The 27,574-nt window shown below is 42.7% G+C and overlaps 1 protein-coding gene across 1 annotated transcript in view; it reads left to right on the forward strand.

Annotated features, from left to right (window-relative positions):
• Window positions 1-27,574, forward strand: part of ZNF81 (zinc finger protein 81) — a 64,431-nt gene that overhangs the window by 16,099 nt on the left and 20,758 nt on the right. Inside the window, exon 3 of the mRNA XM_008272556.5 lies at window positions 24,348-24,474. Coding sequence (XP_008270778.1) covers window positions 24,348-24,474 — 127 coding nt within the window. The remainder of the gene's footprint in view (window positions 1-24,347; window positions 24,475-27,574) is intronic.

A 27,574-nucleotide genomic window follows, 5' to 3' on the forward strand; every position in this document is an offset into this window, starting at 1 on the left:
AAGGCAGTGTTACAGAGGCAGAGAGAGAGAGAGAGTGAGAGAGAGAACGATCTTCCATCCACTGGTTCACTCCCCATATGGCTGAAGCAGCCAGACCTGGGCTGATTTGAAGCCAAGAGCCTGGAGCTTCTTCCAGGTCTCCCATGTGGGTGCAGGGGCCCAAGGACTTGGGCCATCTTCTACTGCTTTCCCAGGCCATAGCAGAGCGATGGATCAGAAGTGGAGAAGCTGGGACTTGAACCAGCACCCACATGGGATGCCGGCACTGCAGGCATCAGCTTTACCCACCATGCTACAGCTCTGGACCCATAAATATATCTTAAAAAAAAAAAAAGAGCACCAACAATTTTGGACCACTTGTGAGCAACTGCTAGTGAAATATTTGCAAGCAGAATCCAATCAATGATTGCTTTAAAAACTCACTCATTCTGACCTTTGGTTCAGTATTACAAAATCGATGTATAATTCACCATCTTAACATATTGTCACAGAACAGGGATATGATAAAATGAGACATCCATTCTTAGTTGTTAATAGTATCAAAGTTAAGTGTCCCACACTTGCAGTTCTTCCCCAAACTCACAGAAGGGGTTATTGCTGAAGCAGTGGGGACTGGTTCACAACATCAAGAAGTCTTCGTTTGTAGTTGCGTTCTTTATCAAGTATCTTCCTTTGTCTTGTTTCACACTTTGCCGGAATTCACCTCTGACTGATGAATGTGGAGACCTTACTTCCTTCTGTTGGGACCTCCTGATACAGTGATGGTATCCAGAAGCTTTGATTCTGGATCAAATCTTTGATCTTTATAAAGTAGCTGTCTAATTCTTTGCCTCAGAATTCTACTCAGGTTGAGAATAAGATGGAGATTTTGCTTCCTTTGTGGGTGTTACCTTTGTTTATTCTTTGACCATCCTTGTTCTGAGTCTTTTGTTCATTGCTTCTATGTAATAAATGGAAGATGCCTTTTATATTATGCTTTTGAATTTTAATGCTTGGCTTTTTAGTTTACCTTTCATTATATGCTTTATTTTGCTTTGTTTTGTGTTCCATTGTAATTTGAAAGGTTTGAATTCCTTATTTCATCCTTTAAGTGGTTTCTTTATAACATTACCTTAATGAAATGGATTTAATATTCTAATTATTACAATAGTATCTGTTAACTGTGCAGTGTGCATAATGACAAGATTTGTATACTGTTATTTCAATAATTCATTTATTAGTTTTCTGTCAACCTTGTATTGGAGAACTTCTCTGTTCAGTTTATCTGGATCAACTCTTTTTAAAAAAATATTTATTGTATCTACATACCACATCGAATCTGTTAAAAAGTAAGGGGCCGGCATTGGTGTAGTAGGTTAGGCCTCCGCCTGCAGTGCCAGCATCCTGTACGGGCACTGGTTCATATCCTGGCTGCACCTCTTCCAATCCAGCTCTCTGCTATGGCCTGGGAAGGCAGTGGAATCTGGCCCAAGTGCTTGGGCTCCTGCACCTGAGTGGGACACCTGGAGGAAACTTCAAGCTTCTGGCTTCGGATTGACCCAGTTCTAGCCATTGCTGCCGTTTGAGGAATGAACCAGTGGATGGGAGACCTCTCTCTCTCTGTCTCTCCTTCTCCCTGTCTTTAACTCTGCCTCTCAAATAAATAAATCTTAAAAAAAACTATTTTTTTAATTTTTAAAAATTTTCTAAGATAAATAAAAGAGTAGGAACTACTAAAAATTTTTTATTTATTTGAAAGAGAGAGTGGGAAGAAGAAAGATTTTGAGAGACAGAGACAGACAGAGAGCCAGGCAGAGAAAGAGCTCCTATCCACTGGTTCACTCCCAGTTCCCCATGATGGCTGGGCTGGGCCATGCCGAAGCAGAGAGATGAGAACTCAATCTAGGTCTTCCTTGTGGGTGGCAGGACCCACTTACATAAGGCATTATTCATGAAGCTCATTGCATTGAGCTGCCTGCCAGGATGTGCAATAGAGGCTAGCTGGAATCTGAGTAAAGCCTGTACTCAAACCCAGGCATTCTGATATGGCATGCAGGCATCTCAGTTTGCACCTCAATTGCCAGGCCAAACACTTGCCCTTCTATTATATTTTAAAGTATTTGTTCATTTCCACTTCATTCTGTATTCTGGGCATAAATCTCCCTTTGTCTCCACTTCTTTTGATAGGAATTATTAATATTAATTTATATATTTTTTGTTTTTTGTCTTTGCCTCTTTATTGAGGTTTGCAAGACATTTAAAAATATTTGAAAACTAGCTCAGGGGCCGGCACTGTGGTGTGGAAGTTTAAGCCTCCACCTGTGGCACCGGCATCCCATGTGCATGCCAGTTCGAGTCCTGGCTGCTCCACTTCTGATCCAGATCTCTGCTAATGTGCCTGGGAAAGTAGTGGAAGATGCCCCAGGTACATGGGTCCCAATTTCAGATTGGCCCAGCTACAGCTGTTGTGGCCATTTGGGGAGTGAACCAGCAGATGGAAGAGCTCTCTGTCTCTGTCTCTCCCTCTCTCTGTAACTCTGCCTCTCAAATAAATAAATTTAAAAAAAAAAGAAAAATAGCTCAGTTCAAAGCTGGTTATTTCAAATCAGAATCCAAACCAGGTGTGCAGTTTGTTCATAACATTTCTGTCAAGATCTGTGAGAAGTTCAAGATTTTGCCTGCGCTCATGCTAACAATAACTAACTATAGCCTGCCATAGTGTCCCGGATGCTGACAGAAGACATGAAACTCCCAGGCTAGAGAAAAAAAACTGTATCATCACGGCAGTAACAGTGGCCAGAGTCTTTACATTTGTTCTATCTCCATGGGTCCCAAATCCTACAGGGTGACACGAAGAGAGCAGAGATTAGGGGAGGCCTGGGCTTGTGATTGGTGTCTGAGCAGGGATAGCCTTGTGGAACTGGCCATAACCTATGAGGATCTGTACTAACTCCAAGTGGTTAGATCCAAATTAAATTATAGACCACCTGTTGGAATTCGCAGAGAATTGGTTGGTGTGGAAAATCCACTCATTTGATGTTAGAAGTGTTATGGGGGAGTGGAAGTAAAAAACAAGGATTTTTTTTTTCCTTTTGCAAGTAGCCTGTGCTCACAAGACATGTGGAAATGTAAGAGGAATTACCTGCCAATAATATCCACCCCTCAATTCTTTTTTTTTTTTAAAGATTTGTTTATTTATTTGAAAGCGTTACAGAGAGAGGAGAGACAGAGAGATCTTCGATCTGCTCATTTACTTCCCAGATGGCCTCGATGGCTGGACCAGGCTGAAGCCAGGAGCTTCATCCGGGTCTCCCATGTGGGTGTAGGGGCCCAAACACTTGGGTCATCATCTGCTGCTTTTCCCAGGTGCATTTGCAGGGAGCTGAATCAGTAGTGAAGCAGTGGGGACTCGAACTGGCACTCGTATGGGATGCTGTCAGGTGGCAGCTGTACCTGCTACGCTGCAATGCCAGGTCCTCCACTCCTCATTTCTACACTATCTTGGCTTCTGCACATTTTCCCAGTACAGTACTCCATCACCTACTCTGATTAATTTGACAAAGCCTAGGGTCAAATATGTTCCATTTGTTTCAATCAGCACTTAATGATGGTGGTTATCAGCAGTACTCCAAGAAGCAGGATGAAGCCAATCCCCATCATTTTCCTTAGTTCCAACCCCTGCTCCCAGAGTCCTGGACACCACCAGCTAAACAAATTACACAAACCATCAAAGTCTGCCCTACAAAGACAGCTATTTCTCCCCTTAAGTTTCTATATTGATCTTTCCTTTTGGCCAGAGATGTTAATCCAGACGCAGCAGGATGTATTGGCAATTGCACAGATTCTGCCTTGTAGTTTCATCATTCACAACAATCCTGGACATGTTGAGGCTGACCAAATACCTCCCAGGACCGAGGTAACATCATTAATCACCTCAGTTAAAATCAGGGGCAGATTTCCCACATCCTTTAGTAATTGAATGATTCCTATCATAGGAGCAGGTACCCGCAGGTGCACAGAAGTAATGAGCCAGTTATCCCTCTAGGGGTTAACAAACTAAGTTCCTCCCAGCAACCCAGGGTAGCCTTGTTTAAGAGATGTCTCCAGAGTTATTTAAGGGTATTCCTAAATGCTTACAGGTCTCCTACGATCCCCCAACCCAAGGTACACATCACCATATTTTGGTGGGGAGCAAGTAACTATCTGGCCTCCACACAGAGTGTAATCTCAGGGTGCTCCTAGGAAGAAAGTGTTGTTTTTAACTGGTGGGGCTCCCTAACTAAGAGCACAGCGATCAGAGGACATAGGGTGAGAGTACCTCCATCATGCCATCTCAGCGGGCTGATAATAGTTAACTTTTAGAGACAGCTGAAAATCACTAAGTTAAACCATCTGTAATTCCATTCATGGATAAAATGATCCTCCTGGTATGCATGAAGAGAAAATTGTTGATTCTCCTGAGGAGTTCTGAATACCTTGTATTGCCTCATTTGAGAGTGATTATTTAAGTCTTCAGGACATGTGGTTCACACCTGGGGTAGTGGTTTTCCATCTTGGGAGGTCCTGGTCATGGATTCCAAAGGCACAGAAAAGATTAGCATGGACAGGCAGGCACAGGCTGGATAGGCACATAAAATTAGTACTACAGGGGGTCACAGACAGTTTTGGGGGCATAGGCATTCTTCATAAGAGCTGCAGGTAACCAGGGCGTGGAGCCCTCAGGAAGGCAGTGTTTGTGTAGAAAATCCGTAAGACTGCTTGTAAAGTGGTAGAAGAAAAAATGGTGGTTATCAGGTATAGGGATGCCACTATATTTTTTTCATATGCTTGATCCTAAGGAAATGGAGTTACAGTGTTAGAGATTTCAAGAGAAGCATTAATTATCTAAGGAGATACAGTCTAGCTGGTATGTGGTGGGAGGTTGGGGTTGAGGATACTGGGTAGTTTAGATACCAGTACAGGCAATGTGTTAGGTGTCGGTCCTGGGAGTCTCAGGGGGATGGTATAACCAGCAACTAGTGACATTGAGAATGGCAGCAGTAATTGAAAACTGAATAAGGGGATTTTGTTCCCTCTTTGTGTGGAGGGAAGGGGCAAAGCCATCTTAGAATGTGTTTTGTTGCAAGGGGATGGATGAGAGGTCAGTGAAAATGGAGAAATATGACAAAGAACAGAAAAAGAAGTGTGATGGCAGGGGGGTAATTTAGCCAAGTTCTACAAGACCAAATTCTCCTCTTGTATCATTATAACATTTGATACTAATGTGTTTTTTTTTTTTTTGACAGGCAGAGTGGATAGTGAGAGAGAGAGAGAGAGACAGAGAGAAAGGTCTTCCTTTGCCGTTGGTTCACCCTCCAATGGCCGCCGTGGCTGGTGCGCTGCGGCCGGTGCACCGCGCTGATCCGAAGCCAGGAGCCAGGTACTTATCCTGGTCTCCCATGGGGTGCAGGGCCCAAGCACCTGGGCCATCCTCCACTGTACTCCCTGGCCACAGCAGAGAGCTGGCCTGGAAGAGGGGCAACCGGGACAGAATCCGGCGCTCCGACCGGGACTAGAACCCGGTGTGCCGGCGCCGCAAGGCGGAGGATTAGCCTAGTGAGCCGCGGCGCCGGCTGATACTAATGTTCTTTTAAAAATGTTCTAAACTTGGGGCCTGCGCTGTGGTACAGAGGGTTAAAGCCCCCAGCTTGTGGTGCTGGCATCCTATATGGGCACTGGTTCGAGTCCTGGCTGCTCCACTTCTGATCCAGCTCCCTACTAATGTGCCTGGGAGAGCAACAGAAGATGGTCCAAGTCCTTGGTCCCCTGCACCCATGGTGGGAGACCTGGAAGAAGTTCCTGGCTCCTGGCTTTGGATTGGCTCAGCTCCAGCTGTTGCAGCCATTTGGGGGAGTGAACCAGCGGATAGAAGACCTCTCTCTCTAACTCTGCTTCTCTCTGTAACTCTTTCAAATAAAATGAATCTTAAAAAAATTTAAAAATAAAAATGGTCTAAACTCATAAAACTGAACAAACTGTGGACCATCTACAGCTTCCTATATCTATTCAGGTTTTGTCCTACATATCCATCTGGGAACACTCAGTCATTTTATTTTAGGACAAAACTGTCCAGTCCTTTCTTTAAAAATAGCTTACATACCTTGAATTCTTTTTGGTACTGTTATTCCTGGTAAAGTCTCATTAATATATGGTGGTTGTAAATTTTTTTAAAAAAATTTATTTATCTATCTAAAATATAAAATACAGAGCTAGAGAGAGAGAGAGAGAGAGAGAGAGAGAGAGGATCTCCTGTCTTCTGGTTCATTCCCCAAATGGCTGCAATGGCCAGGGCTGGGCCAGGCCAAAGTCAGAAACCAGGAGCTTCATCTGGGTCCCCCACCCGGGTGCAGGGGCCCAAGCACTGGGCCATCCTCTGCTGCTTTCCCAGGCTCGTTAACAGAGAATTGAATTGAAAGTGAAGCAACCGGGACACAAACTGGCACCCATGTAGGATGCCGTCATCACAGGCCATGACTTAACTTGCTATGCCACAGTGCTAGCCTGATAAATGTTTTTTAAATAAAATTATTTATTTGAGAGGGAGGGAGGGGAAGGGAGAGAGAAAGAGCATGTGTGCTTCCATCTGCTGGTTTACTCCCTGAATGTCTGCAGTGGCCAGGACTGAGCCAGGCAGAAGCCAAGAGCCAGGAACTCAATTCAGGTCTCCCACATGGGTGGCAGAGACCCAAGTACTTGGATCATTATTGCTGCCTCCCAGGGTTGTATTAACAGGAACTTAGAATTGGGAGTTGGAGCCAGGGGTGGAACCAAGGTGCTGTAACAGGGGATGCAGGTATCTTAACAAGTATCTTAATCATTGCCAAACACTCACCACTGATTACAGCTTTTAACCATAGTAACTTTTTTATCACAGCCTGGGAACTGTGAATCATTATGAATTGTCTATAATATATGGGCATTTTATTTATGAATATATGTCTTAATTTTTTATAGTCATAAGCATACATCCCTAGTATGAAAATCTAAAATTCAAATTATGCCAAAATATTAAACCTTTTAAGTGCCAACATAATGCTCAAGAATTTTTGGATTTTGAGGTATGTTAATTTTTGGATATTTTTATTAGGGATGGTTGACCTGTAAAATCTATGCAGATATCTCTAAATCTGAAAAACTCTGAAATATGAAACAGTCTGGTCCAAATGTTTCAGGTAAGGGATGCTCAACCTGTAGTACAATTTCTCAAAGTGGCAAAACCAAACAAGTTCATTAACAGACTCACATATATAATGCTTGTCAGTATCATATAAAAATAAGATTGGAGGGGCTGGTGTTGTGACACAGTGAGTTAATCTGCTTACAATGACAGCATCCCATATTGGAGCACTGGTTCCAGTCTTGGCTGCCCCTCTTCCGATCCAGCTCCCTGCTAATACACCTGGGAAAGCAGCGGAAGACGGCCCAAGTGCCTGGGCCCCTGCCACCCTTATGGGAAACCTGGATGGAGTTACAGGCTCCTGGCTTCCAGCTGACCCAGCCCTAATCATGGAGGCCATTTGGGGAGTGAGCCCAAGATCTCTGTCTCTCTGTCTCTTATTCCTTCTCTGTCACTCTGCCTTTCAAATAAATATTTAAAAAGTCAGATTCAGAAACTTTAAATCATGCTTAACATTTCACTTTTCTATTTTAATTAGAAATTAAGTATCTCATGAGTAACCAGTGGTCAACTTAATTTAACATAACATAATTCCAAGGCTTAAGTTACCTAAAGATATTGGCAACCATCTTCAAGCTGACATACTTCAAAACATAATTACTCCTTGAAATAAAGCTTATCTTGATAGTGAGTCAATTTGGCTAAATATAAAGTTACATTTTTTTGTAATCTTGAGCTAGTAGATATAATGTTAGCTTATAGTCGCAGACCTATATAAACTTGGAAGGAGTATACCTGACTGCAATAGAATCGTATATTTCTGTTAGGTTTCACTTTCTGATGAAGAAAACTACTTTATCCATATTTTATGTTGTAACCATGTTTACTCTTGACCAGGAATAATACATTCTGGTGTTCTTATTTGAATGTATTTTAATTTATTTGAAAGCCAGAGTGACAGAAAGGGAGAGACAGAGATCTTCCATCTGCTGGTTCACTTTCCAAATGGCTTTAAATGGCTGCAACAGCCAGGATGGGCCAAGCTGAAGCCAGGACTCTGGAACTCCCTCTAGGTCTCCCACGTGGGTGCAGGGGCCTAAGTACTTGGGCCATCTTCTACTGCTTTCCCAGGTGCATTAGCAGGGAGCTGGATGGGAAGTGCTGCAACCAGGACTCAAACTGGTGCTCTGATATGGGATGCTGGCAATGGCTTAAGCTACTGTGCCACAATGCCAGCCCACCTTCCGCAGTAGGATGACTATGGATAACAGTGATGTACAGCTCAGAAAGGATAGAAGAAAGGATTTTGAAAGCTTTCACTAGTTAGAAATTGTAAACATTTGAGGAAAGATATTTATCTTGATTTGAACATTGCACAATGTGTATAAATACATGTATTGAAACGTTACATACTACTCCATAAATATGTAAAAATGTTATGTCCATTACAGCTTTTTAAAAAGTTTATTTATTTATTTATTTGAGAGGCAGAGTTTACAGAGAGAGGGACAGGTTGGTCTTCCATCTGCTGGTTCACTCTCCAGATGGCCACAAAAGCTGGAGCTGGGCCAATCTGAAGCCAGGAGCCAGGTCTCCCACATGGGTGCAGGGGCCCAAGCCCTTGGATCATCTTCCACTGCTTTCCAGGCCATTAGCAGAGAGCTGGATTGAAAAAGGAACAGCTGGGACTAGAACCAGCGCCCACGTGGGATGCCAGCACCATAGGTGGAGGCTTAACCTATTATGTCACAGGTGCTGGCCCATCAATTAAAACTATTAAAAAGTAATTTAAAAGCTGGTTAGCCTTCTGGGGGCCACAATGAATTCACTAATCTAGTGAATGTTAGATTAGGAATGACAATCAAGGTGTTATTGTCCAACAGGACTGACATAGTGAGAAGCATCTCAATGTGCTGCCTGATGGATGCAGACAGATGCTGACTTTGTAGGCTTCAACCGGACATTCTAGATTCTTCAGGCAAGGCTTTTATCTGATAGAAAATGACAGTGCAGCCTGTTGCTTTGCTTGCCCCTGAAGGCAAATTAGCAAACAGAGCCGACTTTCGAACACATTGTAGAAAAGGTTCCTCGAAGTTTTTTTTTTTTTTTTTAAGATTTATTTATTTATTTGAAAAGCAGAGTCACACACACACACACACACCCAGAGAGAGAGAGAGAGAGAGAGAGAGAGGTCTTCCATCCGCTGGTCCACTCCCCAGTTGGCCGCAATGGCCGTAACTGCACCAATCTGAAGCCAGGAGCCAGGAGCTTCCTCCGTGTCTCCCACACGGGTGCAGGGCCCAAGCACTTGATCCATCTTCTACTGCTTTCCCAGGCCACAGCGGAGAGCTGGACTGGAAGAGGAGCAGCCGGGACTTGAACCAGTTCCCAAATGGGATGCTGGCATTTCAGGCAGTGGCCTCACCCGCTACGCCACAGCACTGGCCCCTCATCGAACTTTTCAAACGTTTTTGACTTTGATGCACAGTGAAGAGTACATTTTACATGGTTTTAGGCATATATGGATATCTTCCCACAGTGCATTTACACAGGTACACACACACGGGTGCACATACACATACACACACGAGAAACAAAACTGTAAGAAGCGATACTCTAGAAATAATATACTGGGATATTTTGTCTTCTCCTCGCCCACTACTCTATTTCATTAAAAATCAAATCTGGTTGCAAGGCAGGGAGTGTCTAGCCTAGCAGTTAAGATGCCTGAGTCCTGTATCGGAGTTCCTGAGTTCAATACACAGCTCCAGCTCCCTGCTAATGCAGACCCGCAGAGCCAGCAGTGATGGCTCAAGAGATTGGGTTCCTGCTACCCACACGGAAGACCCGGATGGAGTTCCCAGTTGTCAATCAGCTCTGTCCAGTCACAGCTGTTGCAGGTATCTGGGGAGTGAACCAGCAGGAGGGAACTTTATATACGTCTATGTTTCTCTGCCTCTCAGGTAACTGAATAAATAGATAATCATTTAAAAAAAAAGGTGAAAAATTTTTAAAAGAGCTGGTTCCAATCCAAAGAAACGAAACTGTATATATTATATTTGACCCTTGTAATGTTGAAGACATGACCCTTTTTATTAGCCAGTAATGTAAAAACTAATCTCATTTGCTGGAGATTTACTTACATCATGTGAACTTGAATTATCAGAACATTTGAATTGGTTTGTATGAGAATACCTTTTACAATGTATTGAGATTATTGGAAGTTAATTTATTTGTGGGTGGAATTATAGGAACATTCATTTCCACCCTCAGTGATAGGAATATATTACTTACAGACATGTAAACACAAATGCAGACTGAAACAGAGAGCTTAAATGAGGGTATGTCAGTCTGGATGTGGAAAGATAGACTTCAAAGTCAAGTTTATTTTGGTGAAAAAAAATGTTTGAAATCCATGCATAGATTTCTCTCTCTCTCTCTCTCTCTCTTTCTCTCTTTTAATAATTCACATTTCCCATGAACTTTTTGAAGACCCCTCAGAGCTCATGTAACAGAGATGTTCTCTTGCCAGTAGACTTACTGGGTTAGTGGGACTAAGCAGAAGAGAACGCCAAGCTGGTCTTGAGAGGTCCTAGTGAGACAGAAAGAGATTTAACATAAAGATAGCCACGTGGTAGATGCCCAAGTTCCATCAGAGGTGTGGTTTGTGGGAAGGTGTTGGGAAAGTGCGGTGCCGCGGGTGGAACGGGTGACTGTTGTGTCTGCTAGGAAGGTGGCGGCACGTCTTTGGCTGGGAAAGATTCTGCTGCCCATTTAGAGTCAGTTGTGGACACAGTGGGAAGGGCTCGCCAAGGAAGATAATTCAGGAGATGGTTTTTTGGATTTTTGTTGTCTTTTGTGTTTTAGGGCCAGAGAGCGGGATCAAAAGTGGAACAGCCGGGACTCGAACTGGCGCCCGGGGCGCTGGCATGGCAGGTGGCGGCCTCACCCACTACGCCACAGACCGGCTCCAAATTAGTTCTTTAATTTCTGACTTTAAGCTGTTAACAGTCACTGTGGCTTTATCAGTGAGAGCAAGACCAGAGTAGTGCTTCCAGACATTTCCTTATCTCTGTCTAGTTAGAGATAGTCATCTCTTTGTTGTCTGCAGTCTTGTATCTCTGCCTGAAGTATCTTTGAGGAAGAAGACCCTGGGAATGGATTTCAAAAGCCTCTCCCTTATGGTTTACATTTGCATGTAAGCCTCAGGGTGTTCTGATTTCTAGGAAGTGTCCATCTCAGGGGCCTCCAACCAGTTGCACAAATTGATGTAAATCAGGGAGCCAGGAGAAGGTAACCCAAGGGCCAATATGAATTGGTAACTAAATTCTTCTCTGTTCTTACCAGGGGTCTGGGAAGTCTTTAACAATGGCATGGAAATCCTAGTAAGACCCAGGCCTAAAATATACCTTTCAGGTGTGTGCTCAGGCTGTTGCCCTACTGTTGCAGGTGGATAAAAACCAGTCAGTCATCAGGTTAGGAAGGGGGTTGGGGAGCAAGAGAGTTTAATGGAGCCAGGAAATGTAAATGAGTACGGACTGAGAGAGGAAGAGAGGGGATCTGCAGAATGAGGAGGAGTAGCAGATGGGGAAAGACTGGGGTGGTGCACGTGAGGCTTCCAGGTGAGAAGGAGAGTACGAGCTTTAGTTGGGGGTGCAAAAAAATTGTAAATCAAGCATGGATTGTTCATAACACACATTTTCTACGAACTTTTTGAAGACCTGTCTTATAATCCTGGGGACTGTTAAAATGTGATCAGGAGCTGCTGTTACAGTCGAATTAGAGTTGAATTGCTCTTGCCACCCCAAAAACGCTCCAAGAGACCTTCTCTCATGTAATTAACAAAGGGTAAAGTTTATTGATGTTCCGACATGTCGGGGCCCCGTCCCAGTACAGGCGAGCGGCCTCGAATAGTCTTGGGTTGGGGTTTTTATACACGTTTAAACAAAGAAAATCAATCATTGCGTAGAGCAGACAGTGGTATAGAGTAAACAATTGATACAAGTTAAGTGATTTTACACTCAGTTGATTTATGAACACAGGGAGTATCAAAAAGCCTCCTATTGCCAAAAGGGAGGGCCACACAAGATTGCAGGAACTGCCTTGATGATACCTAGGAATGCAGCCGAATGGCGATAAGGGACACCTGGTGGGGTCAGGGTTCCAGGAGGCAAAGAGATATATGGTGACTTCTTCTATCTTACTTAGGTGAAACTAAGGTTACGCTCACATTGGGGTAATTTACTGACCAATTAACTTTATAGAGAATGGCTATGCAGAGCAAGTCTAACGAGGTCAGGAAAGTTCACCAGAGGAGGTTGGGGGGGGGGGGGGGAAGCGGCTTTTAACTTTTTAACCCTACACTGCCAGTTCCAAAGATAGTAGAGGGTTCTCTTATTTATACTTTGAGAGGAGTCTGTTGATAGGCCTGCCTGTTTGCATGTAATTTAGTGCTGCAGTCTTTATAGCTTTCAGTAGTTTCATTGAAACAAACCCTTACTCTTTTTTTAAAAAGATTTATTTTATTTATTTGAAAGACAGAGTTACAGAGAGAGGTAGAGACAGACAGAGAGGTCTTCCATCCACTGGTTCACTCCCCAATTGGCCGTAACGGCCAGAGCTGCATGGATCTGAAGCCAGGAGCTTCTTCCAGGTCTCCCATGTGGGTGCAGGGGCCCAAGCACTTCAAGCACTTGGGCCATCTTCTACTGCTTTCCCAGGCCATAGCACAGAGCTGGATTGGAAGAGGAACAGCCGGGACTCAAACCAGCGCCCATATGGGATGCTGGCGCTTCAGGCCAGGGCGTTAACCCACTACGCCACAGCGCCAGCCCCAAACCCTTTCTCTTAAGGAAGGAGGTAGGCCACCTCGTGCACACAAAGACCAAATCAGTCTGTGCCACTGATCTTTTGAGAAGAAAAAGGCTTTGCAAGGCTGCCTAGCAAAGGACTCAGAAGATATGGCTCAAATATGCCTCCCCAGTTGGGGTTCTGGAGAAAGTTTGGTGGATTAGTTAGAAAAAGCTGGTATGTGGAAACACTGGTGCAGTAATTTCTGATTGGAGGAGCTTGGAATAAGGCCATTTATGATAAAAAAATATATAGTTAGATGGCAACAGCTCCAGATTTCCTTGTTCAATGGAACCTTTGTTTCTGAAAGGGCTCTGACCTATTAAGTTCCAGTTGTGCTTCCGTCTCTTTGGTTCTGCATGTTAGGTTTTTCCTTCTTCTGTGTATGTCCAAGTTATACACCTTATAATTTTTGGTTCTGTATTTCTTCTATACTTATGTCAATAAATCTCAAATAGCTCTCCTAAGAAAATAGAACTTTAGAAGATGTGATGGAGGGGCCGGCGCTGTGGCATAGTGGGTAAAGCCTCCTCCTGCAGTGCTGGCATCCCATATAGGTGCCGGTTTGAGTCCTGGCTGCTCCACTTCCCATCTAGCTCTCTGCTATAGCCTGGGAAAGCAGTAGAGGATTCTTGGGACCCTGCACCCACGTGGGAGACCTGGAAGAAGCTCCTCCTGGCTCCTGGCTCCTGGCTTCGGATCAGTGCACCTCTGGCCATTGCGGCCAATTGGGGAGTGAACCAGTGAATGGAAGACCTTTCTCTCTCTCTCTCTCTCTGCTTCTCCTTCTCTCTCTGTGTAACTCTGACTTTCAAATAAATAATCATAAAAAATCTTTAAAAAGAAAAAAAGAAGATGTGATAGGACTTTTATGGCCAGAATCTATTGTTAAAGCATAGGGCGAGGAAGTTTCCAGGAAGGAAGGCTTTTAGTTTTGGGGATTTTGTCAAGAGGAAATCTAGTAAAGGAGAAAATTCTGTTTCCCTGCCGTAGTAAATGTACGAGAACAAATCATTAGTGGGTTTAACTCTTATGGTCATTTTGATTATAGTACCATTAAAAGATTTTTCTTCTCCAGTTAACAAAACATTTTGATATCAAAGTTAGGGCTTCAGTACATGGATGCTATTTATGGTTTTACCATTACTCTGCCAGTAATTGGATTGTTGGACTTCAAAATTCAGATCCTGTCAATGCTGGGAATATAGTAAGGAGTTCATCAGGAATATGTCATTGTGGAGACCATTACTGAGTGTAAAGTAGAAAAAAAGCAGTATAACAAATAACATTTCTTTTCTTTCTTTTTTTTTTTTTTTTTTTGACAGGCAGAGTTAGACAGTGAGAGAGAGAGAGAGAGACAGAGAAAAAGGTCTTCCTTCCGTTGGTTCACCCCCCAAATGGCCACTATGGCCAGAGCTACACCGATCCAAAGCCAGGAGCCAGGTGCTTCCTCCTGGTCTCCCATGCGTGTGTAGGGCCCAAGGACTTGGGCCATCCTCCACTGCCTTCCTGGGCCACAGCAGAGAGCTGGACTGGAAGAGGAGCAACTAGGACAGAATCCAGCGCTCCGACCGGGACTAGAACCCGGAGTGCCGACGCCGCAGGCAGAGGATTAGCCTAGTGAGCCGTGGCGCCGGCCAACATTTGTTTTCTAATAAAGTATGATTCTTCTTATGTAATTATTATTATGAAATAATGCTACGGTGAATGGGACAGCAGGGCACTCTATGAGGGTCGTATTAAGTACCTCTTTTCAGCTGAGTCCCAGTACTAGTATCTGTTACTTTATTTTTATTAATTTTTAAAGTTTTATTTATTTATAGGCAGATTTACAGAGAGGCAGAGGCAGAGAGAGAGAAAGAGAGAGAGAGAAGTCTTCTAACCATTGGTTTTACTCCCCAAATGACTGCAACAGGTGGAGCTGAGCTGACCCGAAGCCAGGAGCCAGGAGCTTCTTCTGGGTCTCCCACATGGGTGCAAGGGCCCAAGGACTTGGGCCATTTTCTACTGCTCTCCCAGGCCATCAGCAGGGAGCTAGATCAGAAGTGGAGCAGCTGGTACTCAAACAGGTGCCCATATTGGATGCTGGTGCCACAGGATGCTTAACCTACTGTGCCACAGTGCCAGCCCCAATACTTTTAATTTTTAACTGACTCATAAAAATTGTACATATTTATGGAGTATCCTATGATGTTTCAGTCATGTGAATGCATTGAGTAATGTCCAGGGTAAACATACCTTCCTCCTCAATCATTTAACATTGATTTATGGTAAAAAAAAAAAATCAAAATTCTTTTCTTGTAGTTTTTTTTTTTTTATTTTAAGCAAAACTTAAGATTTCAAGATTTTTATAGCAGTTACCACAACATAGAAGGTTAAAGGTGGCCATTTTCATCCTGGGTACACAATCCATGAGTAAACATTATCAACTATGCATTTTGAATAGGAACTAGTATTTTTGTCTAGTGTTTTTGTTTTTGATTTTTGTAACATTAATGAAATACATGAGGCAGCTAACTTTATAAAGATTGTATCATTTGAAAATGGTTTGGCCCCTACAGTCACATGGAGTTTAAACCCCAAAGGCAAAAGTTAATGGTACTAAGAGGGTAAAAACTTAACCCAATTATGATGTATAGGACCTGGTGTGCCTAGTGGGAAGACCTGAGATTCACTGGGGGTGTACCCTTGCAAGGTCATTCTCATGCCACAGTTGGTTTATAAAAACCTGAGTTGGGCTTAACTCCTCTCTCTACTTCCTGGGTCATCCTGGGATCCTTCCTCTCCACATGCTCCACTATTGTCATCTGCCACCCCCGGCAAATGCCCAACTAATGGAGCTGTTTGATGTTCAACTTTGTGGGGAGCAACTGGGAGCAACTCGGACTAGACTAAGTTACTGGAATTAAGACTTACTCTATGCATCTGCTCTCCCACAATATGGCGCTGAGAAGGGAGAAACAGCTTCTACACAGCTGCCTCCAGTTCAACCAATAAACTGTAGGACTTACTCCTGATTGGAGGAGAGCAGCGTGCTTGGCATGTGGATAGCAGAGTTGGGATTGGTGAAAGAGGACTAAAAGGAGGAGAGAGACAACATGCACCAGGAACATCTAAGGGGAACATCTATCTGAAGGAACACCTGTGCAGCCCCCAAGAGAGCTGGCCGGCGGTGTGCCGCTCCCCTGCGGAAGTGGGGAAAGTGGCCAGGGGGAACCGCCCTTCCACGGAGGTGGAAGGGACGGTAGCCAACCCGGGAAGAACCAGCAGCAAACCCGGGGAGGGCCGAGCAGACGAGAGAACAGCGCAGGGTCCTGTGTCGTTCCTCCACGAAGAGGGGGAGCGACAAACTTGAACCTCAATACAATGAGCTAAATAAACAATTTATAAAATTAGCTTCCCTCAGGTTTTTCATTGTAGTAATAAAAAGCTAACTAGTATAAAAGAGAAAAGATTTACTTAGTTCACAGTTTTGGAGCTTTGAAATCCAAAATCAGGTAGCCTCATTGGTCTGGCCTCTGATGAAGGTGGTTGATGGTGGTGTATGATGGCAAGAGTGTTTGTGTGTGTGTGTGTGTGTGTGTGTGTGAGAGAGAGAGAGAGAGAGAGAGAGAGCTTACATCACCAAACAGGAAGTGAGAGACAGAGACTGGGTCCCACAACCCCTTCTAAGGGCTTACCCTTGATAACCTAAGGTCCCACCAGACCTGACCTCCCAGAGGTTCCAGCACCTCCCAGTAGCATCTCCTGGTGAGCAAACCCTTAATAGTGAATATTTTGGGTCAAAAAAATCAATATTCAAATCATAGTGATCATTTTCTATTACCACTAGAAACTCATTATCATCTATTTGGCCAGGATCTGGTAAAAGAGGAGCAGCGTTTAGCTGATTGTTCTTACTGAGCACAAGGTGTAGGATTCAATAATAATGCTTGTTCATAGTCAAATGATGTAACGATAAATGCTGGGTCTTATGCATTTGTAAGAGTGTTCACAGAATAAGGACATGCACAAGAGTTAACTGACCCAAGGTAGAGGTTTGAACCTTTGCACTAAATGTGCCAGTTGCTACCACTGCTCAGAAGCATCCACACATACCCAATACTAAGGTATCCAGAACTTTCTAACTCTGCCTTTTGAATTAAAATTCCACCAGCTGTGCCTTTATTTTTGTAATAAAACATGTGGAAAGTTTTTGTTTGTTTTAAGATTATATATCTATTTGAAAGTTAGAGAGGCAGAAGCAGAGAGAGAGAGAGAGAGACAGAGAGGTCTTCCATCCGCTGATTCACTGCCCAGATGGCTGCAATGGCTGGAGCTGAGCTGATCTGAAGCCAGGAGCCAGGAGATTCTTCTGGGTCTCCCACACAGGTGCAGGGGGCCCAAGGACTTGGGCCATCTTCTACTGCTTTCCCAGGCCATAGCAGAGAGCTGGATGGGAAGTGGAGCAGCTGGGACTTGAACTGGCACCCATATGGGATGCCAGCATTGCAGATGGCAGCTTTACCCACTGTGCCACAGCGCTGGCCCCAAAAAGGCTGTTCTTGAAGTTTTATTTATTTGAAAGGCAGAACAACCAAGAGAGAGACAGAGACAGAGAGACAGAGAAATCTTCCATCTGCTAATTCATCCTCCAAATTCCTGCAACAACTGAGGCTGAGCAGGGCTGAAGCCAGGAGCTAGGTACTCCAACTGAGTCCCCCATGTGGTGACAGTGACCCAACTACTAGTACTACCACCTGCTATTTCCCAGGGTGCACATTAGCAAGAAGCTGGATTGGAAGTGGAGAGGGTCTTGAGTCCAGGCATTCTGATGTGGGATGTGGGCATCCCAAGCCACATCATAACTGCTGTGCTGCAGTGCCCAACCCAGGAAAAGGTTTTTAGATTCCCAAAGTTGGGCCGGCACCACAGCTCACTAGGCTAATCCTCTGCCTGCGGCGCTGGCACCCCAGGTTCTAGTCCCGGCTGGGGTGCCGGATTCTGTCCCGGTTGCTCCTCTTCCAGTCCAGTTCTCTGCTGTGGCCTGGGAAGGCAGTGGAGGATGGCCCAAGTGCTTGGGCCCTGCACCCGCATGGGAGATCAGGAGGAAGTGCCTGGCTCCGGATCGGTGTAGCTCTGGCCGTAGCGGCCATTTGGGGGGTGAACCAATGGAAGGAAGAGCTTTCTCTCTGTCTCTCTCTCTCACTGTCTAACTCTGCTTGTCAAAATAAATAAATAAATAAATAGAATTTCCAAAGTTGATGGAAAGACTACAGCCAATGTCAGTTATATAAAGGCCTCTTCATATTCTAGAGAACAAATCAGAGAATCTGGAAAATTATCTGCAGTTCTTCCAGCAGAGGTTTTATGCAGTCTTTTGCAGTCTTTTTTACAGTCTTTTGTAAAGACTGTAATCCAGTGTTCTGCAGTATCCTTTGAGTCCCCCTAATTATCTAAAGTTGCTTTATTGTAGTAGACTCTTTCGTCTGTAAGACTACAACCTTCACGTGACAGCAGGTTGCATAAATAACTTACTTCAGTTTGGCAATATTAGAGTTTGTTTAGTGTGGCCTGTGCCCCAATGAAGCAAGGAATTATAACAAAGCCAAAGTATCAGTCTTAACATTGCTGTTTAAATTTGAAGGCCACCAGCAAATAATCTGCATATTGAATAAGTCCCTCCAGCAGGGCAAATTTATGTACATTTTCCTGTGAGTGGCTATAGAAAAATAGTAGGAGGGTCTTGAAATCCTTGAGAGATCATTTGACTTTGTAAGTAAAATCAAACAAGAATTTAGGAACAGGAAAGAAAAATGCAGAACATAGAGAAACTACAGACAAAACTTGATAGACTATGGTACCAAAGTCAGAATAGTTCCAGAATTAGGAACTACAGGAGTTAATGGAACAACAAAGTTATTTACTTCTGTAGGATCTTATACAATTCTATATAGTAGCTGTCCATCTTTATCAAGGATGCCTTCCTTTACCAGAAGAATGGAAATATTACAGAGTAAGTACCTGGTTTTGCTGGATCTTTTATGACTAGTTTTATTCTTTCTAGTTGAGCTCTCAACAAATGAAGGTTTGCCCCCCAACCCCTGCCTTTGGCCATAGCTTTCTGGTAAACATTTTTATGAACTCTGCAACTTGAGTTAAACCAGTGTTATTATTCTCGGGGGTGACAAAGTAACACACCGGTTTGTTTCAGTTTGGTATATATTTCTAGCACTGCACTCCATCCAGAACACAGAATATGGTAGCCTTTATATTGCACAGCAGATTTGCCAGCAGGTCTTTATCCAATAGGTTTACATGAGAATCAGGAGAAAGTGAGAAAGCAAGTTCTTCATCAGAAGACCTATTTGTATGGGAACTGTGGAGGGAAAGAAAGAAACAGAAGACCAGTCTGAAATGTAAACATCCTGTGTTGACCTAAAACCAGGTGACAAATGAGATGCTTAGGAGGAAATTGCAGAATACCGTCAGTTATCTACTAGAAAAGGCAAGTGTGTGATAGTCTGTGGGAAAATTATTTACACTGTAGTTCATTCATTTCCACTTCTTCAAGTCCTGAAGTCTGCTGATTTGAGACAATTGCCAGTTATTCCCTAGTTCAGGGTATTATCCTCCTAGCCTTCTCTAATTCCCTACTACTTCCTACAATCTCTGAATCCTCTGGAGTCTCTTTTTACAATAATCAATCTCTCTCTCTCTCTCTCTCTCTCTCTCTCTCTGTGTGTGTGTGTGTGTGTGTGTGTGTGTGTGTGAGTGTGTTGTGTGTGTTCTGGCTTCTTAAGGTAGTGACATATGCAGTGTTTCCATTGCTCTTGATTCCCATCATAGATTGTCCAGGCTAGAAAAATAGTTCCCACTGAGCAGTGGACACAGCAGTTTTTAATTGCTTCTTTTCTTCTTTGCCTTTCTCTAGTTCGTCCCAAAACTGAGTTGCACCTGCTTAGATTTGAGTAATAGTCTGTGCTTGGCTGACACAAAAGTAGATAGGACCAGAGGGTGATTTTGATCTGTTCCCTGCATCTGTGCTAATAAATTTTGAGGACACCTCAGCAAGTTGCTGGGAGTTATCAACAAAGGAGCCCAGTCATCTTCTGGATATGCTGCTGAAACTTTTCCCAGATGACTAAAGCAGAAAGGGTTCAAACTGGCCATTGGCAACCCATTTCAGTGGGTCCCTAAAGCCCTTAATTCTTCCATGGATGTAAGGGTCAGCAGATAATCATAGTATTCTGACCACAATACCCTCTGTTGAGATGAATCGCCTTCTGGGCTCTGACATGTTTGCTCCATCAAGCAAATAAAGCCTTTTTGTTGCAGAATTCCCTGCTTGTGCCAGTGCACATCCCTGTTTGTTGGGCTGTAAACAGAAAGCCCACATCCAAGTTCTGTGCAACCTTCTATAGGTCTTAACTGGGCATAGGAATAAATGAGTAATACAGGCTAAGTAACCTTACTCCAAAAATCCAAAATCCAAAAATATTCTGGAATCTAAACCCATGTACTACTTGTACATTTATTTGGAATAGTACAATATTTCAACACATGTATACAGCTTTAACTGATCAAATCAGACAACTAGCATTTCCATTTCCTTGTCTTTTACGCACTTGGAGCCAAGCAACTCTTCTCTTCTTATACAACATGTGATATATTATCATGAACCCTAGTTACCACAGTGTGTTGTGGAATGCTAGAACTTATTTCTTTTATCCAAGTGTGTTTTGGTACTGGTTCTCCAACCTCCCTCTATTCCCTGTCCCCCATCCTTCCTGGCCTCTATTAATTCTTATTCTATATTCAGAACAACTTTTTATAAAAGAAACTTCCATATATGAAAAAGAACATGTGGTATGTGTCTTTCTGTGTCTGGCTTATTTCACTTAACATAATGGCCTCCAGTTCCATTCATTTTGCTTCAGATGTCATGATTGCATTCTTTTTATGGTTTAATAATATTCATTGTGTATTTATGATGCATTTCTTTGTCTATTCATCCATTCATGGGCACCTAGGTTGATTCTCTATCTTGGCTATTGTGAATAGTGCTGCAGTGAACATGGGGGTGCAGGTATCTCTTTCATATACTGACTTAATTTCTTTCAGATACATGCCCATAAGTAGGATGGCAGGGTCATATGGTAGATCTGCTTTTAGTTTTTTGAGGAACCTCTGTAGTGTTTTCCATAATAGCTGTGCTAATTTGCATTTTTCAGCAATGATGTATAAAAGTTCTCTATTCTACAGCCTCAACATCATTTGCTATTTTTTAAAGACTCGTTTATCTATCTGAAAATCAGAGCTACAGAGAGGCAGAGGCAGAGAGAGAGAGAGAGAGAGAGAGAGGGAAAGAGAGCTCTTCCATCCACTGGCTCACTCCCCAAATGGCCTCAAGAGTCGGAGCTGTGCCAATCTGAAGCCAGGAGCCAGGAGCCTCCTCTGGGACCCCTACACAGGTGGAGGGGCCCAAGGACTTGGGCCATCTTCCATTGCTCTCCTAGGCCACAGCAGAGAGCTGGATCATAAGTGGAACAGCCAGGTCACAAACTGGCACCCATATGGGACACTGGCACTGCAGGCAGTGACCCTACCCACTACACCACAGATCTGGCCCACCATTTGCTATTTTTTTGGCTTTTTGATAACACCCCTTCTAACTGCATGAGATAATATCTCATTGTGGTTTTGATTTGCATTTCTCTATAGCTAGTGATGTTGAGAAATTTTTCATGTGTTTGTTGGCCATTTGTATTTCTTCTTTTGAAAAATGTCCCTTCAGACCCTCTACCAATTTCTTAAATAGGTTATTGTTTTTGTTGTTGATGTTGAGTTTTTTTGAGTTCTCAATGCTAATCATTTGCCAGTTGAATAGTTTGCAGATATTGTCTCCCATTCTACTAGTTCTCTGTTCACTGTGTTGATTGTTTTCTTTGTAGTGCAGAACCTTCTTAGTTTGTTATAATCCCCTTTGTCTATTTTTGCTTTTGTTGCCTGTGCTTTGGCATTCTTCTCCAAAATTCATTGCCTTTGCCAGTGTCTTGAAATGTTTCCCCTATGATTTCTTCTAGTAGTTTCATAATTTAATGTCTTATATTTGGGCCTTTGATCCATTTTGAGTTGATTTTTGTATAGGATGTGAGTAAGGACAAGTTTCAATCTTCTGCATGTGGACATCCTGTTTTCCCATTACTATTTCTTGAGACTGTCCTTTGTTGTATGATTTTTGGAGCCTTTGTAGAGATATCAATTATCTGTAGATGTGTAGTTTCATTTAGGGAGCTCTGTTCAGTTCCACGAGTCTGTGTGTCTGTTTTTATGCCAGTATCATGCTGCATGGTTATAATTGCTCTGTATTGTCTTTATCATTCTGATGCTTCCAGCTTAGTCTTTTTGTTCTTTATTGTTTTGTCTATTTCAGGACTTTTGTTCTTCCATATGAATTTTGGGATTTTTTCTAGTTCTGTGAAAAATGCCATTGGTATTTTAATGGGGATTGTGTTGAACCTGTAAATCACTTTGGGTAATATGCATATTTTAATAATATTAACTCTTCTAATCCACAAACATGGAAACCCTTGCATTTTGTGTGTGTGATGGCTTCAGTTTCTTTGATTAGCATTTTATAGTTTTCATTATAGGGATTTTTTTGCATTTTTTGGTTAAATTTTTTCCAAGATATTTAATTTTTTGTACCTACTGTAAATGGGATGTCTCTTAGAAGTTCTTTCTCAGCAAGTTCATTATTGGTGTATAAAAATGGTACTGATTTTTTTGTGTTGGATTTGTATGCTGCAACTTTACTGAGTTCATTTGTCTCTTAGTAGAGACTTTTATTTCCTCTCTATATAGAAACATATCATCTGCAAACAAGGAAAAGCTGGCTTCCTCCCTCCTTATCTGTATGTTTTTTTTTTTATTTTTTCTCTTGCTCAATGCTGGCTAAAACTTCCAGTACTGTATTGAATATGAACAGTAAGAGTGGGCATCCTGGTTCAAATCCTGGCTGCTCTACTTCTGATTCAGCTCCCTGCTGGTGCACCTGGGAAAACAGCAGAAGATTGACCCATGTGGATGCAAGGACCCAAGCACTTTGGCTATCCTTCGCTGCTTTCCCAGGTGCGTTAGCAGGGAGCTGGATCAAAAGTGGAGCAGCTGGGACTCAAACTGCACTTATATGGGTGCCAGCACTGTGGCAGCAGCTTTACCTGCTACACCACAGTGACAACCCCTCCATAAAATTTTAAAGTATCATCATATGTTGAAATCAGATAGTGTGTTTGCTGACCACCATCAAATCAAATAATAAATGATCAATAAAGATGTATCAAAAGAAAATGGCTGGGGCAGGCATTGTGGCACAGCATGTTAAGCAGCTACTGGGGATGCCTACATCCCATATTGGAGTACCTGGTGTGAGTCCAGGAAAATCCATGGGACACCTGGTTGTAGTTCCTTGTTCCTGGAGTCAGCCTTGCCCCTAGCTGTGACAGGCGTTTAGAGAGTGAATTGGTAAATGAAGCATATCTCTCTGTCTCTCCCTGTATTTGTCACTCTGATTTTCAAATGAACAAATAAATAAATATATCTTTTAAAAAGAAAATGGCCACATTTTTGAAGAGTAAATGAAAGCAACAGTAGAAGAAGCTCTGTGAAGTTAAAAGATAATGAAAAGAATATGCATGCTTACTTATAAATGTTATAGAATAAATTTTTTCCATAAAAATGAGCAATGAAATAGAATCAAATTCAAATACTTACCAAAATTATTATTTTTAAAAAAATGGAAGACAGACTAATCTAAATATAATGAACAAAAGAATTTTACAACTGTGGAGGTGGGTGCTGTACAGTAAATTAAGCCATTACTTGAGATACTTGCATCCCATAGTGGAGTGCCTGGGATCTACTCTCACCTACAATTACAATCCAGTTACCTGTTAATGCACCTTTGAGGGAGCAGATAATGACCCAAGTACTTGGGTTCCTATTACCCGCATTGGAGACCTGGATGGAGGTCCTGGCTGCTGGCTTCAGCCTGGCCCAGCCCCAGCTGTTGCAAATATTTGGGGAGTGAACCAGTAGATGAAAGTTCCCTCTCTCTCTCTCTCTCTCTTCCTCTCCCTCTCCCCTTCTTCTTCTGTCTTTGTAACTCTGTCATTCAAATAAATAAATAAATAAATCTTTTTAAAAACAAATCTATGACTAGATGTTTATATTCTATACAATGTTTTACATATGTTATATTTAATTAGATATTTACCAGGCATACTGTATGGTATAGTATGATGAAAAACTCTTCTTCTCTGTCTTCTTCCATCCTCCAGTGTCAATCATGTTGTCTTGAACAGAATTGTATTGTTAACAGGTATCAGTGTCATTTGAGGATGTTACCGTGGACTTCAGTAAGGAGGAGTGGCAGCAACTGGACTTCACTCAAAGAAGCCTGTACCAGGATGTAATGCTGGAGAACTACAGCCACTTGCTCTCAGTGGGTAAGCACAGCCACCGCACAAAGCTGTGAGGAGCCTGTTGTGGGTTCAACTGTGTCCTTCAAATAAAATATGTTGAAGTCGTATCCCCCTAGAAACTCAGAATATGACTTTGTTTAGAGAGAGTCTTTAGAGAAGTAATAAACCTAAAATGAGCTCATCAGAGCAGGCTTTAAATCAGTATAACTGGGGTATTTAGAAAAAGGGGAAATCTGGACCCAGAGACACCCAGGGAAAGCAGTGTGAAGACACACACGGAGAAGATGGCACGTGACTGGAACAATACATCTGGAAGCCAAGAAACGCCTGAGGCCACCAGCAGCTAGTAGAGAAATAAGGAACCCATTCCTTCTTTAGCACTTTCAAAGAGGGTGTGACTGATGACACCTTCGTTTTGGACTTCTGGTCTGCAGAACTGTGAGACAGTACATTTCTGTTGTTTTGAACCCTCTTGTCTGTGGCACTTTGTCACAGTAGCCCTAAGAAACTAATAAGGATTTTCATACTTAGAAATGGGATGTTGCTGTGATAAATACCGAAAAATGTGAAAATGATGTTTTATTGGGTAATGAATAGAGACTGGAAATATTTTTAGGTACTTGACAGGAAAATCCTAGAGTTCCTTAAAGAAGCTCTTGGCAGAAACGTGAGTGTTAGAGTTACTTTTGATGGAGTCTCAGATGGAAGTGTTATTACAAAGTAGATGAAAGACAATCCTTGGTATTATGTGTCAGGTAACTTGGCTGAATTGTGTTCTGTTGGGTGAAAAATAGAACTTGTAAGTAATCAACTTGAATATTTAGCTGAGGAGATTGCTAACCAAAGTTTTGAAAGTGCAGTCCAGTTTCTCCTTGCTGCTTATAGTAAATGTGAACTGTGGAAAAAAAGAGAGAGAGAGAGATAAATTTAAGAAGAAATTGTTAGGAAAAAAAAAGTCCCAGAAGATTTGGGACATTTCCACCCTATTCATGATGAAAATATTGAGAAAATGTCTTCTGGAAAGAAAACAAGAATTGGATAATCAGTTGCTAAAGCGATTAGATATGTGACTTCTGGATCTAATCAACTATCTCAGTAGAAATTCTGTCAGCAGAAGCTCAATGGGACAGAGAAGGGAGACAATGAAGGAAGACTTTTGGGCTTCCGGGATTCTACAAGCATGAAAGGGATAGAAAAGCCATTTGGCTGTGAACATGTGTTGTCTTTTAAGAAAACGAAATAATCACTTCAAGGATGGTTCAGAGACCAGGGGCCTGCAGCTGCCACCACAGTCCGCGAGGTCAAAGGCCAGAGAATTTGGAGGATCCACTGTTTCAGTTTCAGAGGGTAGGGCTGTCTCCTTGTTTCCAAGACTAAATGAGTAGAGCCACCACCCAGGACCGAGGGTGTGGGATTGCCATGTCTGATCTGAGGTCACAACCCTTAATAATTTCACATGTTCAAAATTCTCTTTAACTTTCCATTAAAGTACTTATTGGATTTCAGTTTTTCACCAGTATTTGGCCTTAGATAACATTTATCACCCACTTTAGACTACATTCTCAAGCAGTATCACTCCAGTAATACCCAGGTGCAGTGCTCAAGGGGCTTCTACTGCCCTACACCATCCACAAGTTAAGCCTCAAACAGAAGGACTTGGCTCCCCTATGAGCAGCACAAAAGAATGCATCTTCTATATGCCATGTTCCCAGCACCAAACTCTGGGGCAGGGATTCAGCCTTGGGTTCTTCCATGTTCATTTGCTATTACTAAGGGAATCCTTGTTAAGTTTCTTCTCCACTAACTAATTCTTACATTTAGTGAGTGAACAAATGCAGGCCCAATAGGAAACCAGAAACTATTTCTGAATAGACGAATAATTATCTACAGAGGATAGCAGGACTTTGCTCCAAAATCCTAAGGATCTCTGCTGTGATTCACCTATGGGGCCTGCCAAAGGCTCCAAGCACTATCTCTGTCTACTATTGTCACTTCGAGCACCATTGGATCTGCTGGGTCCTATGGCCAAAGCTACAAAGCATCTTGCATGGCAGCCTATACCTGTTGCAGATCCTTCTCTTATAGGGCCCACACAAAACTAAGCACTGTCTGGATCACTTAGTAAATGGGCCAGATTAGCAGATCCAAATGAGGAGGAATGTGTTGCCTTTCAGATCCAAAGAGATTTAGTAGGTATTATACCTTATTGTACCTTTTTTTTTTTTTTTTGGCTTCTAGGAGGGGCCAGATGCAAAAGCTTATTCTCTACCTTAGAGGGGATATCTCCACATGTGTCCACCACTGGACCCCTCAACAATTTCCATAAGATAGAAGGTCCTTAAATTTTGTCAGATTAGTGTCCCACTCTGAGATATGAATGTTTTACCTATAAGTGTAGAGTAGTTTCTACTTGTTGCTCACTAGGTCTACTCAGAACCATATAATTGATATAAAAGGCCAATGTGACGTGATGTCCTGTGGAAGGGAAATGCAATCAAAGTCACTGTAGACCAAGTCGTGACATAGGACTGGACAGTTGCTATACCCCTGAGGTAGGACAGGGATAGTGTACTGCTGGCTTTGCTAGCTGCAAGAAAATGCTTATGATGGTCGTTACTAAGATATCACAAAAGAGGCATTATCCTGATCAATAGCTGCGTACTGAGTACCAGGGAAAGTGTTAATTTACTCAGGCAGTGAATTACATCCAGAAGATCAGCTACAACTGCAGTCATCCCCTGGTTAAGCTTGAAATAATCCATTATCATTCTCCAGGATCCATCTGCCATGTGCACAGGCCAAATAGGCAAGCTGAATGGGGATTTGGTGGGAGTCACCATCCCTTGCCTCCTTCGAGTTCCTGATAGTAACACTAAACTCCACAATCCCTTCAGGAATAGGATATGGCTTTTTGTTCACTATTTTCCTAGGTAGATGTGGTTCTAGTGGCTCCTACTTGGCCTTTCCCACTGTAATAGTCCTCACTTCACAGATGAGGGAACCTGTGTGGGGATTCTGCCAGTTGCTGAGTATAGCTGTTCCAAGTCTCTTCTCGATCTGATAGAAACACCATGAACCTGCTGACATGTTGAATTTGGACTTCTAGACTCTAGAAATGTGAGAG

This window comes from Oryctolagus cuniculus, chromosome X, assembly GCF_051225735.1.
Source record: "Oryctolagus cuniculus isolate XC-2025 breed Fujian yellow rabbit chromosome X, ASM5122573v1, whole genome shotgun sequence".
Classification (NCBI taxonomy): Eukaryota; Metazoa; Chordata; class Mammalia; order Lagomorpha; family Leporidae; genus Oryctolagus; species Oryctolagus cuniculus.